The sequence below is a fragment of the Ascaphus truei genome, chromosome 4 (genome assembly GCF_040206685.1).
Source record: "Ascaphus truei isolate aAscTru1 chromosome 4, aAscTru1.hap1, whole genome shotgun sequence".
Taxonomy (NCBI): Eukaryota; Metazoa; Chordata; class Amphibia; order Anura; family Ascaphidae; genus Ascaphus; species Ascaphus truei.
In genome coordinates, this window is record NC_134486.1 from 35,980,198 (window position 1) to 35,998,679 (window position 18,482).

General features: G+C 44.7%; 1 protein-coding gene across 2 annotated transcripts in view; it reads left to right on the top strand.

The window, feature by feature from the left end:
* Positions 1 to 18,482, top strand: part of RAB3GAP2 (RAB3 GTPase activating non-catalytic protein subunit 2) — a 91,313-nt gene that overhangs the window by 11,178 nt on the left and 61,653 nt on the right. Inside the window, exons 2-3 of one of the 2 annotated variants that reach the window (XM_075595576.1) lie at positions 14,057 to 14,121; positions 16,015 to 16,135. In XM_075595576.1, the coding sequence (XP_075451691.1) occupies positions 14,057 to 14,121; positions 16,015 to 16,135 (186 nt within the window). Of the gene's footprint in view, positions 1 to 14,056; positions 14,122 to 16,014; positions 16,161 to 18,482 lie in introns of those variants that run through there. The other variant, XM_075595577.1, reaches the window with a different exon arrangement.

Here is an 18,482-nt window from a genome sequence, read left to right on the forward strand (position 1 = left end):
GACACCGAGGTTTATCGCTGCTGCTTGCAGTATTGAAGTAAGCTATTAAAAATCTTCCCAGAAAAAGGCAGTTACAGAAACATCCTTGCGGAGGGCCACACGTTTGTCTTTTTACGTAAGATTATATTGCATTTTTATTTGCGTAGCTGCGTCAACCATGCAGCAGAAATAATATAAAGTACAGAATGTGGGAAAGAATGACAGAAATCGGTGCATGTTACATAAGTGCAAAGGTAAACATTGGGTGTAGGACACTCCTCCCTGAAGACACTGGAAGGTGTAGCATTAATTGCTCAGCGGAGGGTTTTCACTAATATTTTATAACCAAAGCTGTTTAGTTCCTCAGCCTCCTTTTATTGCTGATGGAGCCAGCATCTTGGCATAAGGCTGGGTGTGCCTCTTTAGTATGTACAGCTTTATGTACAGTATTGCGCTTTACAGCAGTTATACACGTGGCATATTACACAATGGGAATAAGTGCTTCAGGCATAAAACAATAGGAAAAGGAGTTCCTGCCCCGAGGAGGTTACAATCTAAGTGGTAAGTGGGGAGAACTTATGCAGGAGGGTGTTCTGGTTAATGCATCTGTAAGGGGCCACAGTCAGTGCATCTGAGATGTATAGTATCAGACAGTGGAGCTAGCCATATGCTTTGTTAAAAAGGTGAGTTTTTTAAGAAAGGTCTTCAAGGTGGAGAGAGAGGGTGCCAGTCAGTTATTGATGGGAAGGGCATTTCAGAGGTGTGGGACAGTGAGTGATTGTTGAGCACTGCTACCCTATAACATTGGTGGGCGACAGGTGACCCACAGAGGCGTCGATAAGCTCCTACCCACTGCTGCAACGTCCTTTCTGGTGGGAAGGAGGCAGCAGGTGGTCAAAAAGATACACAGTGGCACTCGTGCTGGCAAGTTCAACCAAAGCTAAACTGGAAAAGGTACTTGCCAACATGCAAGTAAGGCCTCAACCTCCAAATATGGAATACATTGAAAAGCAATGGCCCTCATTCTCCAGAGGCTGGAATGTGCCTGGGCTTGACAGCGTTCAAGAAAAAGACATGAGGGCAGAGAGTGCTAAGCATCCCCGGAGGTTTCAATCTCAATCTGGCTGCATACAACTGCCAGACTCTGCAGTAAAGCAGCACTGGAAGCTGAACCTGAACAGATTAAATGGGATATTGTTGGCCTTGGTGCTGTAAGAAGAAAAGATGAAGGATACATTGAGCTGAAAAGCGGACACCTATTATATTAGAGGTACAGAAAATAGAGGAATCGGTGTAGTAGGCTTCATCGTTAACAAGAGATGGGGAAACAACATACGTGGAGTATGAACGCTCGTCGGAAAGTGCAGCAAAAAATGGCCTTCAGTTGACCGTGTGTTACGCCGGTGCTCCCTGCAGACCAGACCCGTCCCTTATACTGAGGTGGGGACGTATATGTGAGCGCATCCGCAGCAGAAGGAGTGTGTCCGGAGTGTGGTATTTTGGGGTTGCCTGGCCAGGTGGAAAATAGCTGTAGCAATACTCGCCGGTACCGGTAGAAGAGACGAAGTAGTTGCCGTTAGCCAAGGTCAGGGATAGGAGAGATCCGGAAGGTCGGGGTCCAAGCAGAGGTCCAGGGGCGTGAGAAGCTGCGTAGTCAAAAGGGAGCCGAGGTTGGGAGCCAGAGAGTGTAGTCCGCCAAGCCGAGTTGTAACCTGAATAAGCGAAGACAAGAGAGAGCCAGAATAGACATCCACAAGAGATACTATGTCGAGCGATGTGAAAGAGGTAAGACAGGTACTATATACTGTGGCTGACCAATAGGAAGCGGAGGCAGGCCTGGAGGAGCACGAGGAGCTGTCCTGGATTGGTTCCCATGATAGGCAGCCAGGTGGGAAGCTTTGGGGTTAAGTGGTAGCCAGCGCGTGGGCGGGGGGCGTGGCTTCACTGCAAGAGCAGTGAATAAATTATCTTGGGCCGGCACGCGCTCCGTAACGAAGGGAGGTGCACGCGCAGGGGTAATGGCAGCCGCCTGAGTACCAGCTGCCCGCGGAGCAGCGGCCGTCCGCCCGGGAGGACGGGGAAGCCCCCCAACCACGGAGGCCGGGCGGGAGCGGCGAGGAAGGAGCCCCACAGCGGCGGGAGTCAAAAGAGGTGAGGGGAGGTCACGCTGCGACCGCCGTGACCCCTGAATCCTTACACCGTGATACAGGCTTCAAATAATCCAAGTGTATGCCCCAACATCAATTCACATAGTCGATGAAGTGGAAGACGTCTACTATGGAATCAAGTTAACAACAAAGGAAATGGTCACCAAGATCATTGAGTGCTTTCAGTGCAAAGATTGGTGCCCAGCAGAAAGGCGAAGCATCAGTTGGTAAGTAGGGTTACAGCAACAGGAATGAACGTGGGAACAGGTAGAATTTGCATAATGTGAAAACTTCTACATCATTAATTCATTCTTCATGAAGAATCCAAATAGACAATGGACATGGAGTTGACCCAATGGGATCAAGAATGAAATGGACTTTGTAACAGCCAACTGGAAACACGTGATTGAAGACTGCACAGTACTTAAGCGTTTTGACACAAAACACGCCAATTACATCTGAATGTGACTATAAACTGATTAAAAAGATGAAAACAATCAACATCAATAATAACAGCAAAGAATTTCAACTAGAGCTGAAAAATCACTTTAGCTTGCTGAAAATAGGGACACAAACAAACCATTATGAAGAACTTATGGGGATTGCAGTTGACCACAGACACAACTGGAGAACTGGAACGAAAAACAAGATAGGAAGATATGAGATCAGACAAAGCAGTTACTGTGGTGACGACCAGAAATGAAACATTCCCAAGATGCAAGAACAAGAATTGAATATGCAGACCTGTGCAAGACTATCCGCAAACGTATAAATGAAGATTCAAGACTATGTAACTGATATGGTGAGGAAGACCATCAAAGATGAGAAAAGATTAAAGAAGACAAAGCAGAAATTTATGTTTCGGAAGAAGCAAATCATTGCACTCAAAGACGATGGCTCAATAATAAGACAGTGCCCTTATCATAGAGTTTAGAACTTCTACATGAAATTGTTCAAGAACACAGATGACACAGAACATAACCCAGCAGAGGAATATCGAGACGAAATCACCAACGATGTACAATGCGTCCTTCCATAGGAAGTCCAATTGAAATAGTCCCAGTCCCAAGATGATCTACAGTCACTAAATCCTTGGGTGCTCCGTTAGGACTTTCAGGAGCGGATTTGTCAATATCGATCCCTATGGTTTGATACCCGAACTGGAAGAGCAAGCGATCTTTGACCGATCAGCTGTTCGTGCGAGGAAGTTTTTGGACTCAGTAGGTGCCGGTATCTCTTTTTGTTTATGCTGTCTTATCTGATTGTACCATCAGTTTTCCACCAGGCTGCCTTTCTACCAATAGGGCTCTCCCTCATAGCAGGGTTCATTGTCTTTATTCCCATTAGCGCTTTTTTGCATCACCTTTTCTTTCTTCCATAGGAAGTGGCAAAGACAATACAATCCATGATACTTGTTAATCCGCTGCAACAGACCCTGGACTTCGCCCAGCCTAGAGAATATGCAAGATTGTCCAGTGTGTATAACACAATGGACCAGATGCAAATTGTACAAGAAGGAATTTTCGGAAGTAATGAATATGATTTACCGCTCCGCTTAGGAATATGTACATTACGAAAAAAGCATTTGATTCTGTCTACACCTCCAGCGGTTTTAAATGCATTGAATAAGCGTACACTGATATTCTAAGGAACATTTACGAGAATGCCACATCAACCTTTATCTTGATTGGATCTTTATGTAATCTAATGATCAGCAAGGGAGAGGAAACGCAATGTCACCAAACCTTTTCATAGCAACACAAATTATTCAAGACATTAAATTAGGAGAATAAAGTAATCAAAATCAACGGTGAATACCTGACTCGCTTACGATTTGCAGATGACATTATTTTTGCCACAAGTCCAGAAGACCTCCAGCTACAAATCAGAGAACTCGCCGTAGCAAGTAAGAAAGTGGCCCTCCATATGAATCTCAGCAAGACCAAAGGGATATTCAACAAATGTGTCAACTCTTCATAGATCGAAATAGTAAATGGAATAGAAGTTGAAAGCTATGTCTACCTTGGTCAGAAAGTAATAATGGATGGGGTACCTTTTTAATTAAATCAATAGGAGACTGAAGATGAGATGAAGTGCATTTGGAAGGAACCAGACCGTCTTTCAAAAGAACCTTTCACTGTGCCACGAGGATGGTTTTCGACCAGTACATTCTGCCTGTGGTTGTGTACGAATGTGAAACTTGGACCCTAAATGTGAAGATAATTAAGAAGAAGCTTCAGAGACCACTCCAAGAAATATGGAGAGATGTACGCTGGGAATTACCTGAAGAGACAGGAAAAAGAATGAATCAGTTTGAAACTAAACAAAAGTCTGTGACATCATCGCAAGTGAAGAAATGTAAATGGCAGTGGACTGGACATATCACAAGAAAAATTCCCATCGTTGGACAAAGATGGTACTCGACTGGAATCCAAGAGAAATTCAAAGGCCAATATGGCGACCAAAGGTAAGATGGGAGAGATCAGAAAATTTGTTGGAGCAATGTGCAGAAGCGAGACTTGCAATCACAGTACCTGGAATATCATTGGAGAGGTCTTCATCCAGCAGTGGATCGACCACGGCTGAAGATGAGGTGTGTGTGTGTGTGTGTGTGTGTGTGTGTGTGTGTGTGTGTGTGTGTGTGTGTGTGTGTGTGTGTGTGTGTATGCACACGGAAGCACCGTCAAAATAAATACATTCTGGTTGGTTTATTTGCAGAATACTGCAAATAACCCACCTATAATTTTGTGTGGTGGTTTTTAGTGTGCTGGTTTGTGTCATGTTGGGAGTTCTCATAACTGCTGTACCTCACCTACATGCAGTTGTGGTGTGTGATGCCCTGCTGACTTACCATAATACTATACATTGCATAGTGAAATAATAAACCTTTTTTGCTGCTAGACGGGCCCTGCAAAGCATTGCAGCAAAAGGATTAAGGAGCAGAGTCTGGATGATTGCGCAGAACCTCCACAGGCGAAGTGCCTTCATCTGCTTGGATCTCTTAAATAGAGGAAACCCTTTATTTGATATTCATGCTGTTTTTTTTTTTATGAGCTCCACTTGGGGAAAAAAGTGAATTTTACAGAAAACAAACATATCTGACATATGTAATGAAGGTACCTCCGATCCAAATAATGACTCGTTCTTTAAATTCTGAAAACCACCACACAATATGTGCCGTGTTTTTTCATTGCATGACGTCAAAAAACTCATGCTATTGTTATTCAGTGCCAACCATTTGTGTACCAGTTTTTTTTTTTTGTTTTGTTAAAACCAATACAGCCACAATTGCACAGGTTGCAAAGTAGGTCACCTGCTTGAAATGCTATAGCAAGCGAACAAGACCAGGTTTTTTTTTGTATACAAACTAATGTTAGAGCAGCATTGGGAAGCCGTACAGAATGATGTCGGGGCTTCTTATTGGCTGGCGGGACGCAGGACTTTTAAATGACCATAAGGAGTGCCCAGCCAGCAGCCCGGTTAGATGGATGTATATCGGGAAGCAGGGTGTCCCCAGACCTGAAATCAATGAGGTGCAGCTCTGGAGACCCCCTGCCTCCCACCAAGTAAAAAATAAGAAAATCCCAAGAGGTAAAGCCATTTAAAGATGATGGGTTGAACTCCCTTTTTTGGCATATCTCCCTTGGAAACCCACAGAAAGATTTCTCTTTCCAAGGATACAGACTAGAATTGTTTGGATGGCAGAAGTGTGTATCCCAAAAAAGCATTCTTCCTACAGTTTGTTTTAATGGCAGTTTAACTCTCTGCTGTCAGAGGGGAGAGCAAGGCATTGCAGATCGATAATATAGGATTAAGCCAGGCAAAAAGCAATGCGTCCTTCCACAGCTGTATTAATACTTCTTTCTTTTCAAAGGGACAGAACCACTAGTTTCTCCTATCCACATGGTTGGGTAGAAGGAGGCGGACTAGGACATTTTGGCTGGGACATTTCGCCGCGATGTCCGCTCCCATGCTGATCGCAGTCCGCCGTGCGCCCAACTAGACAAGCCAGGTCTGCCGCACCTGACCGCCCATTGCGACAACTGCATGTAGAACCGCTAGACAGGCGGGATATTTAAAGATGGCGCGTTGGAGCGGCCTGTCTAGGCAGTGTAGTGGTTCTACGCGGGACATTTAAACATGCAGTTGTCGGAGCGGCAGATGGGACATGCAGTTGTCGGAGCGGCAGACATGGCTTGGCTGGTTGGGTCGGGCGCATGGGTGCGGCGGACAGCAGGCGGTCGGGCACAGGAGCGGACATCACAGCAAAATCTCCAGCGGCGAGGTGCCCTGCGGCGAAGTTGGTCACGGCCAAACGTCCCTTTCCAGATGGATTTACCAGGAGCTGAAACCCAGAGTTTCCAGCTCCCGGTACCACTGGTTCCTCGGCTGCACACATGTTGAGTAAATCACTTTCACGGGAAACAGAATGCTGGTTTAAATACCCCTGGTCAGGCGAGCCAATAGGAAGCTGGGTTTCTATTGGCCAGCATGACCACGCGGATTTCAATACAAGGAAGTGCCGGTGCGACCTTTCCCGGTAAGTGTCTCGGGAACTACATGCTCCTCCGAGTTTAAATTAAAAGGGTTCAGCTCCATAGATCCATGCTTCCCATCCATGTAAAGGGACAATCTAAGTATGACAGGTAACAGTTTGGCAATAAAGTGAATCAAAATGTACTCAGGACTATGAGTGTTTAAGGCTGCGGCCACGCTGCCGCTGAGCGCGCTCATGCTTGAGAGCGGTGACGTCACCAACTTTCCAAGCATGAGCGCCGGCTGTACTGCATAATTTTGCAAGCGCAAGTGAGGGGGCGTGTGTCATGAGAGAGAGGATTTGGCCCGGGATTAAAGGGGTTACACCCCATTTGGCCCCCTCTACTCTCACCTGGGAAGCAAGGGGTTAACTGGACTGAGGTCCAGTAATGTGTTTTTTGCCTTGCTTCAGTATCCAAATGTTTATTCCCCTGTGTAAATGTAATGTCTCATCCTGGTGTTTGCACTCACACATACACTAGGGTTGATGCGGGAGGGAAGGGGTTAATGTTAATTTAGTGATTATAGCCCTTTGTTCCCTTTTCCCGCCTTTTCAGGCTCCATTTTGCAGCCGTCCATAGATCGCCATTGAGCCTCCATGCTTTCTAATGGCAGAAGTAGCGGTTTTGGACCTGTTTTCCAGTGACGACCAGCAGGTGGCGTCCGAGAGGAGGAGCGGCGGTTTCCCATTGTAAGTCAATGGGCTCATTGACTTCAATGGAGATTCCTCAACGCCGGCCTCGAGGAACAGGTTGGCAGCCATCCAAACCGCAAAAGCGGATACAATGTCTTCGAAAAGAGTTTAATCACTTCGGTCAAGTTCAAAGACAATTGGCGTGGGAATCTTAAGTTCTAGGGCCCCTGGGAATAAAGTTCTTTTTGTCCCTAGCTCCTAGGAACCCCCACACACGATCCACACCGTGTCCAGGAATGAGAGACACCCGTAAGGGGTCGAGCGGAGAAGGAGGGTCGCGCCATTGACTGCAATGGCGGAGCGCAGTTCCCATTGAATCTAATGGCGGCGTGCGCCATGCATTGTCTATGGCGGCGCCGGCCATTGATTCCAAAAAAGTGTAAAATGATGAAAAATATAAGTCCATATCTCCATATCCATATCTCCGGTTCTGGAATGACCAGGGGGATGGGATTTGGGTGGCATGTAGCCCAGGTTCCGGCTGTAATGCATGACCCTTCCCAGCCCCCTCCGACCAACCAGACGGAGTGTGGACGAATGTAAAGATTTGTGTTTTTTCCATAGGCTCCAATGGCGGCGTTTCCCCATTGAAAGCCTATGGCGGGAAATCCCATTGACGGCAACGGCGGAGCCCGCCATTCAACGCTATGGCGGTGGACCAATTTGATTTCAATGGGGATTTAGTGAAAAACTGAGATTTCTTTTTAACAGAGATTTTTATAATAAAATATGAAACGAGTTTATATGGTATTTGTATATCTCCGGTTCCGAAGGTCGTAGCGGGCTGAAACGTGGACCCTATAGTGTACCACTTCCGGCATTAAGGTCTGGAAAGTTTGGACCCGCTGGACCTACCAGAACCGAGTATTTTAATATGTGTAAATATTAAAGTGTATATGGGATTTTGGATCTGCTCTGAAAATGCAGACCCCATCTGCTGTGCTAAATGGGCAGGAAGAGCATCCTGAGAGAATTAGCATAGTCCTGTGATCCAAAGTGATCAAAAGTTAACTGCCCGGATTGTTTATACTAGGGGCAGGAACAAAAGAGCTGAGTGTTTTTAAGTGTGGTACTTCACACTTACAGGGGAAGCCAAAATCTACTTCAAAGAGATTTTTCTAGCCAACTCGGCGCCTAGGGTTAAGAGTAAAGGGTTGAAATGGTATATAAGTCAGTCACCCCTTACTCAATTGTCTTCATGCATGGTCTTCATGATCTTCATGTATTGTCGTGATGTCTACATCTGAACCTGAATTCTGGAAGAAATGGCCCATCCTGTATCCTGATGGCTTTCTTGTCCAAACCTTTCAGTAAGTGTCTATATTTTGTCTGTTATTTGTATAATCTGTTGTGTTCACCCTTTTCAAGGAATAAATGATATTTTATCATATCTAAGCCTCGTCCAGTTCAACCCAGATATATTTTTGTGTGTATTATTAATAGCCTGTCACAAAGTTACCGTCACAGCGTGGATCGGGGCTATTTCTGTGTGTTTGTGTGTGGCTGTGTTCTGTGTGCATTGACTGAGCGCCGAGCTTGGGAGAGCGTACGTGTCCGTGGACGAGCGCACGACGCGTGAGCGTGGCCTGGGCAGATTCGTCTTCACTGAAGTAAACGCGCCAAGTGCGCTCAGCGGCAGCGTGGACGCAGCCTAAGACAGAGGTGGGCAACTCCCAGTCCTCAAGGGCCACCAACAGGTCAGGTTTTCAGGATACCCTTGCTTCAGCACACATGGCTCAGTCTTTGACCGAGCCACTGATTGAGCCACCGGCGCTGAAGTGGGGATATCCTGAAAGCAAAATCTGTTGGTGTCCTTTTGAGGACTGGAGTTGGCCACTCCTGGTTTAAGACGTGCAGATGAAACAGTTAAACATTCAGTGTAGAATGTGGATTTCGTTTTAGCAGCCAAGAAAGATGACAAAGTAAAAAGCTTATTAGGGCCGTGCTGTTCCAGACACTATCGTCATTATGTGGAAGTGCTGTTGCCATTCGATGTTGCATTAGGGGAAATGTGTTTTCCTTGGATTCATGCTTGGCAAATAACAAAGCTGGACAAGTTTTATATCGAACGTGGTTACTCGTAATGTCGTGTTAATCACCGATATTCACTCGCTAATAACTACGGGGGAACATTTTGAGAACTGTCCTACATATGTGATGTCCCTAAATATGGAGCGTTTGAGGGAGTTGATGTAAGTGCTCAAGTGCAAAATCGCATACATTTATTCACACTTACCTTTCAGATTACATTAGTCCTGTTTAGTTGAAAAAAAAAAAAGGCGGGGGGGGGGGGGGAACCAAGCACGCGCATTTTAAGTCAAACTTCTTTGTCCTTTGTCACTGTTTTGTCACAGAAATTGTATTTGTGATGGTGATGTTTTTAATTAAAAATCAAAACACAATTTCAGTGACAAAACGCAAAGAAGTGTGACTGAGAATGCGAATGCTCGCCCCCCGCTGTTTTAGCTATTGCACTTCTATATTTATACTAACTGAATTCCTCGTGTGTGTGTGTTGTCTCTGTCTCGCAAGTGTTGTTGGAGCTGCACCAAGCGCCCGAGGATCCTTCTGCGCATGCGCTAAGGCCTGAGGATCCTTCTGCGCATGTGCCAAGGCCTGAGGATCCTTCTGCGCATGCGCCAAGGCCTGAGGATCAATCTGCACCTGCGCCAAGGCCTGAGGATCCATCTGCTCATGCGCCAAGGCCTGTGGATCCTTCTGCGCATGTGCCAAGGCCTGAGGATCCTTCTGCGCATGCGCCAAGGCCTGAGGATCCTTCTGCACATGCGCCAAGGCCTGAGAACCCTTCTGCACATGCGCCCGGGCCTGCAACCGTTTCTGCGTCATGACGTCACACGTTTTTGTGACAACGAATAAAATTTTCCCCATCAAAACTCTAGGTGCCAGTAAAGCAGTTTCACTTAAAAAAAAAAAAATGCATACACATTTATAAAAAGAAAGACAGGAAGTGGGGGGTGAGGGATTTTGCATCGTGCTGGCATCACTGAGGTAACCTTGGGTAGAGTAGACTTCTGTAACAGTGAATCCCCTGTCACTTACTCTAATAGGACCTATTGGCAGAGCCTAGGCTGTAGCCAGAGGACTGCCTTAATTCCCTGCTCACCTGCGTCATTAAAGGCCTTTAAAAAGCCTGCAGGATTGACTGCAGAGGGATCTCTAGTCCAGGGAAACGCCCTGAACTGCTGAAGCGATTACGCAGGAACTGCCTCTGGCTAGGAAGGTCCTGGACCACTGTGGAGATAACCCCTGCACACAGACTTACAGAACCCTACCCCAGCCGAGGGTAACTGACCTCCACCTGTGAACTGTTTATCTGCCTGTTGTTGGTAAGGGGCCTAGCCCTCCAACCCGTAGATAGGGAGCACTAACTAGACCAGCGGTGCGCAAAGTGGGGGGCGCGACCCCCAGGGGGGGGCGGGAGATTGTGCTGGGGGGGCGCGGGCAGTTGCAGAGGCCCCGCGCTCTTCCCCCAGGCATTTAAATTAAATGCTGGGGGATCGCGTGAGGCCCCTGCAATTGTTTACTTACCGGGATTCAGCCGTCTGTGTTGCGTCGCCATGGCTATTGACGCTGCGGCACCATATGACCTGACGTCACACGTCCCCGCAGCGTCATCTGACACGAATGAAGGTAGGCGGGGGGGGGGGAAGGGGAGGTGGCGCGAGTGCCGGGGGGAGAGAGACAGGGGGGCGCAGCACCAAAAATTTGCGCTGCCCTGAACTTTTAGACCACACTATGGGAGTTAGCCCTGTTTTGTTTGTTTTTCCTTTAACCCTGTTTTTGCTGAAGCATAAGCTGTTTTTGTTGTTGTTTAAACCCACCGTCTAATAAAAGCCTATTTGTTTTTATTTCCCCTTAAAAACGTCTCCTGTGCTAACAGCTAAAATGTGACCGGAGAAAATTGTTATTAAAAAAACATCCAACACGGAGATTCTCTTCCCTAGTAGTACAGTACAGTATGCTGCAGCTTTACTCAATATTTGCTCATGAATCATTTGCAAATCTTTGGCAAACAGATACAAAAAAAGTCTTCCTTTATTTCCGTCTAATAGCTCCTCACCAGCACAATGTAAACGGAACACTTAATAAAATAGAATGACATTAAAGAGGGTTAATATATATCATTTGAATGACGAGGAATTGGGTAATCTCACTAGTTTGATGTAAAATGCAGATACAAGCATTGATCACCGATAATGGTACAAATTCACGTAGGAAAAACGCAGGGGCCTTGTCCATATCTTCCCTAATTTTGAAGTCAAGAACAGCAGGTTAATAGAGGCAGCAATTATGCAAAGAACTATAAAAACTACCCAAAGTTTAGTTACATTAATGTTATGTCAATATATTGAAGGGAACCACTCGTAAGCGTAATGGAACATGCTGCATTTCATTTGTTAAGTACTCAATTACTAAGTGGTTCACTGGATGAGCAGCGAGATCTAAAACCTTTTAAAAGGTAGTGAATTAAATTATTTGGAATCTAAGTAATTGACTATATGGAAATGACGCTGAACTTGTTTCAAATTGGACAGAACTCATTTTGATGTGTTTTTTTTTCCATTTATTTCAAGCCACAAACTGCGCTGCCCTTGTTTCCAATTTTTTTTCTTCCGTTTACTGATTCGCAGTTTCCTGCAAGCCCTGGGACCCCTCCGATATCTGTGGTTGTGTTCCCCTAAGCAGGAATTCTTGTCCAATGGAAAGGATTATGGGCTCATGTGGCAGTGCAGACATAGCTGCAATGCCATCAGGATATGGCGGTGAGGCTTTCTCACCTTTTATTGTGGCCATATTTCTTGGTTACTGGCTACTTTCTCTGGCAAGAAAAAGGAACATCCCCAACAGTTGATGACCTGCGGTTCGGCCACCCAAATGTGCCGTCCCTTCGAGGACCAAATGAAAGCATGTCGTGACCTATAGATCTGCGTGTGCACATACACACACACACACACACACGCCTCCTCCCCCACAAAAATCAGACACTTACTATTTTCATTTTGCTTTTGGTTTGTAAGGAAGACAAGCAGAGGGGTCCCTTTTTGTGTACAGGAGTATGTCCTTAGCTTTATTAGCCCTCTAAGTGGGACAGAGTTTGCGAGAGGTTGAGTGAATACTCGATTGACGAGCACCCCCCCTGTCAATGAAGGGTTCCAATGAAAAGCAAATTCTTCTTAAAGCGGCAATCCAAGCCGGTGAAGTTGTTTGCCTCAGGGGTCTCCAGAGCTGAACCCCGTTAATTTCAGCTGCGTGGACCCCCTGCCTCCGTAGTAGGTGCCGGTTTGCTCGGCCAGCAAGGATCACGCAATGGCCGCTTTTTCAAAGCTCTCACGCCCTGCAAGCTAATAGGAAGCCGTGATGTCATCGGTGCAGCTTCCTATTGGCCAGATGGACGCAGGCGCTTTAACAGCAGAGGGATACCATCGTCCCCTTTGCAGGGAAGTATCTCTGGAAGCTGGGGGGGGGGGGGCCCGGAGCTGAAATTAATGGGGTTCAGATCCGGACACCCCCTCTGCTTCAATCCTCTGTAATTAAAAAATACCATTGAAACTAAAATTCAATGGCTTGGATTGCTCATTATTTTTTGTTTTTTTGTTTTAAATATTTTTATTGATTTCTTTTATTTTTTTAGCATATGAATATTGACAAAATACGTCTGCAGTCAGGGGCAGAAATGCGGCTAACCGTGTCCCCGTATTGAAAACAGAACATACTTTTAGATCTAAATCAAAAAGTTCCAATTACCGAGTGACACATAGCCATGAGTCTAACAATCCTCTATCCCGACTAATGCAGAGTGTTACATGGCTTTTGAATAGCAGTTGTACTTGGGGTGTTAGACAACAACAAAGAAAAATGTTGTAAAAAACAACAGGGAATGGGGGAGGAGGGGAGACAAGGATATTAACCCCTATCTACCCAGTCCACCACCCGGCCCAGACGGTGGTCTCGCAGAGTTCTCTTAGCTGATTCTGGTCAATTTTGTTTTGTTCAACCAGAGCTAATAGAAAAGTAAAAACCCTTATCCAGCGCTTCTGGGTCTGATCCACCCGGGCGATTCCCAGGTACCTAGGTCTCTCTCGCCTCTTCTTACTTCTCAAGCCATGGTTCCCACGTTCTGTAGAAATGATCAGTAGACTGTTTCAGAAAGGCGGTCAATTTCTCCATGGTCATAACCTCATGTATTCGCTTCTCTGCTGTACGCCTGGGGGGAGATTGCTCATTTAATGTCAAAACAGCCAAATATTTGCTTTATGTACTATTAGATTTGTTGAAAGACCGCAATTAAATACCATTGGCTGCCTGAGACCTGACTCCACTTACAAAGAAAGCACTAGAGTACAGTGTAGATTAGACGGTTGTGTCCGTTACCCTCCCAACTATTCGTCCTTCCTTTTTGTAACATTATATAATTATTTTCAAATGCTATTATTATCTGTTTCTTTGTGTTATATGTACACAAATCCTTTGCGCATATACTTTATGATGGGGGAAAGTGGGGTTGCAGACCTGTCTGAGTCATGTTAATGTGCTCACAGGTGATATTTTTATTTGCTCATGTACTTTGTCATTTGATATGTACGAACATGCCAGATTTCTGTAGCAGGACAGAAAATAATTGTGTGTATTTTTCCTGTGTATGTTGGTTAACGATTTGTTTTATTATTATTTTGTCCAGATAATGTGTCAAACTGGGAAGCTGAAGACTGGGGAACATGGGAAGAGACTGAAAATAAGGAGTCTGTAAGTTCAGTATTTTACTTTTAGCTACAATGAAACACCTTTTTGTGCATTAATTGATTGCTTTTCCCAAATATGAATAACTGTGGTACAGGCGGGCCCCGCTTGTACGGCGGGTTCCGTTCCCTGGCGCCGCCGCAAAGCGAAAAGCGGAACTGGCGATTTTTGGCTTCTGCTCAGACTTGAGGTCCCCCGTTCTGCGCATGCGCAAACTTGGCCGTCCCTGTTCTGCGCATGCGCAGACATGGCGGCCCCTTCTCGGTATCACAGGATACTCAGCTGCTGAGCATGTCATGCCGAAAATCGCGGGAAAAACTGCACAAGCGCCGAATTGAATGAATATGGGTATACCGTGGGAAACGCCGTATGAGCGGAACGCCAAGAAGCGGAGCACCGAAAAGTGGGGCCCTACGGTATAATGAAGCACCTATCATCTACCTCTGTAACCTGCTTTTGGTATTACAAGAAGGCAGCAGATCTGGCTAATAGGGCTTTTGCCAAGTACTGTGTGGTGGTGATGGGGTGGGGGGAGGGGAGGGTTAACGACAGTGACAATCAATGGATTAAATGGCTAGTGTTTGTTATTATTGTATTGTAATCTGCATTTTATTGTAGTGTGCAGTACTGTCTATGTGAATGGGTAAAAGCGCTATTAGCGATATTTGGCTTATAGGGCTTCTGCGCGTGTGTGTGCTGGGACATTTAAACTTGCAGGAGATACCGGCACCCGATACTAAGACGTATACCTCAGGTAGCAAGGGGTACCCAGACCTGAAAGTAAAGCGGTTCTGCTCCGGAGACCAATGAACAAAATATTCAGTGCGCAGCTACTACTATCTACTGTGTAGTTAACCCAATAAAACACCACCTGGTGAAGTGAATAGACAAATATACAAGCAACCTCTATATAACTGGCGTCTGCAGCTGAAGTGATAGGGGTAGAGGAACCCCTAAGGCAACTGAAAAAAAAGGACAAAAGCGCAAACGCACATAGTGAAGTATGCAAAGTAAATATATATATATTTTAGGGTAAGATATCTGCGTACATCAGATTAAATGGTTACCAGCAATTCATGTACATAGACATGGGTGATTAGAGGTAGTACAGCTGCCGCCAACCATCAGGGGATCTTCTTTACTGCATCCGCTTTTTTTTTTCAGCTGCTCCGGAGACCCCCTGCTTCAATCCTTCTGTATTTATTACAAATAAAAATGTCATTTTAAAGAGCTGTGCGGGGAAACACAGAGGGGGGACCTCTTCTCTCTATCTCTGCGCCGCTCTTCCAGACTGGTGCGGCCCGGTAGGATTAACGCAGCGGGATTCCTATCTAGAAGCAGAGACCCCCGCTGCGTTATCCCTTATGGGAAATTAGTGCACAGAGATTTTGGGTGTGGAGAAGTCGCGGTCGGGCTGCGTTCAGCTGCAGTTTCCGTGCGCCCCAGGTTCTAGCAAATGATACTCCATCGGTATAGTTACGTGGGCTGAACCGTTCATGTTAACTCACTGAATATTGGGAAATTGGCTGAAACTATTTTCCCAACACAACCAAAATGAAAAATAATCTTTTTCTTTTCCTTTTTCATGTGCAATGAGGGATTAATGCAGTGCCAATCCCTTTTTGTTTTGTGTGTGCCAAGGATAGAAACATGTGAGTAAATATATCTAGAAACTAGAGTTGCACATAATTACTTGAGAAATGATTTTCCATTTAGTAATGTACTTTAACCAGGATAGGGATTTTGTTTTTTCATAAAGGCAAACATTGGTTATGTCGCTAAGCAAATGAACTCCTCAGAGTTCATTATTTCTTCACTTGTTATTTGTGTTATGCGGTTTTATTCTGGAGAGACTGGGTAAAGGGAGTTTAATGAATATCCTTGTGATTTTGTGCACAGGCAGAAGAAATCAAAAGCAAAGCACCTTCCTTCTACTGGCTTCAAGACTGTGTTTTGTCCCTGTCGCCAACGAATGATCTCATGGTGATAGCCCATGATCAGAAAGCTGTATTCTTAGCACGTAAGAAAACGCCACGTTATTCCTGGTAAACAGATTGTTTCTATGTGGTTGGTTTCCTGGTCTGTTGCCTATTTTTATTATCCCTCCTATTCTTCTAACCTTCCTCCCTGTGTGTTTATTTTTTTATATATCTATACGACGTGTGTGTGTGTGTGTGTGTGTGTGTGTGTGTGTGTGTGTGTGTGTGTGTGTGTGTGTGTGTGTGTGTGTGTGTGTGTGTGTGTGTGTGTGTGTGTGTGTGTGTGTGTGTGTGTATATATATAATATATATATTATATATATATTATAGACAAGATGGTGGATCAACAACAGAAGAACGTGTACTTACAAAGACAGTTAAGGACATCTACATGGAATTGTACAAGAACACAGATACAACGGGGTGTCACGTATGACACACCTGTGAGGACGTGACCTGCATATGAGACGAGGGTTAATACACAGCTACCTAGCTGACCCACTTTTTCACCTTCTGCAACGGTCCCTCAAATTAGTAATATCTCCCTTCACTCAGTCCCAATATATCACGGACAGCACACTTGGGAGCACGTGACTTAGATCTGCAACCAAGGTTAATACACACGGCTACTCTAGCCTATTCACCTTTCTCCTCCGCAAGGTACTTTCAATTAGTTCACATTTACCCCTTACTCAATTGCAATCATATCTATTCGCTGCCACCACCCCAGAAATCTCAAACAAAGTTTCCATTCTAAGGTCCCTGTCTATTAAAGAAAAACTTTGCACTTAACATACACATCTGTTGTAGCAAAATGTGTCTGAAAAAGTACTTTACTCTTTACTAAGCGTGCAACCAGTTCAATCAGAGCACAAAGCATCACTTATTAAAGTTTGATTTTAATATACAAAAAGACCGTTCTTAGATTGCATAAGACTATTACAAGAACATACAGTTACAATACAGTAAATACAGAACAGTTTCTTAAAATAAAAGGATAACATTTTCCTATACAGTATGTTACCATATATCATAGGTCTTTCCCAGAGAGGTCACTGGAGTAGACATTGAAAATTGACGTGTCTGATCCCAAAACACACCTCTTGTTGAATTCTAACTCATAATTAAAAAGTAGGGCTTTATATTCTAACTCCCCTTCATTGAGAACACCACCACCCCTGTCATCAATCGGTCACGAGGTTGACAGTTTTACGACGCAGAAGAAAGAAAGCAACCTTTCTTGATGTGTAAAATTTGACTGAATATATAACACACGCATAACTTAATTTCCTTAATACTTACACACACGTGGGCCATATCAATAGATTCATTTTGACCGATGTGCTCCTAAATTTGAGTGACAAATGGATATCTGTCCCTGGCCACCTCCTAAACCGTAAGTGTCTGGCCTTATTGACTTTGTCTCCTTGCAACGATTACAAACATCTAAACGTTCTTTAGAATAGAGGTCATCGCATGATATCTTCATTTTGAATAAATTCACTCTTTAGTGAATGCCTTTGAAAGAACATCCAATGCATGCCCTCCAATGCATGCTCTCCAATGAACGCCTTTGAAAGTATTTTGTTTCTTTTAATGTCAGGAGACCCATAATTTAATCCCATCTCTGGCAAAACAATGCCCCTATCTCTAGATTCTATCAGTCCCATACAACACATATGGTACTTTTGGTGGGTCATCAGTGATACCCCACCAATGAAGCCCTCTTTGTAGATAAGCACAGACACAGGAAGGGTCTTGAACTGTCCTAAACACACTTTCGTGTATTTTTAAGACAAAGTGTAACCACATTAACCCCTGAAGCACCAAATTTATTAAAATTCTTAATATTTCCTACCATTTTTATTACACTGGGCATAATCGAGCCAAGGAAGAGCAAGAAGAAACCACCAATGATGTAACATGTGTCCTCCCAAAAGAAGTGAAAAAAGAAAATAAAATCCATGAAGAATGGGATGCCCCCATGTGAAGATGGAATTTCAAATGAAATCTTGAAAGAAGCTAGGGAGTAATAAAGAAAATTCTTGCAAAATCCTTTACACGATGCTTCAAGAACTGGAAAACTCCACAATAATTGAGCAAAGCCATAGTTATTGTCATCCACAAGGAAGACAAAGACCTCAAGAACTACAGACCAATCAGTCTTCTTCCAATCACTTACAGGATGTTTACGAAGATACTTACTAATCGGCTGCAACAGACCATGGACTTTACCCAGCATAGAGAACAAGCAGGATTTAGTAGAGGATACAACACAATGGGCCACATCCAAGTATTACAAGAAGTGATATCCCAAAGTAATGAATATGATGTACCATTCATCTTGGGATTCATAGATTCCGAAAAAGAATTAGACTCCGTCTACAC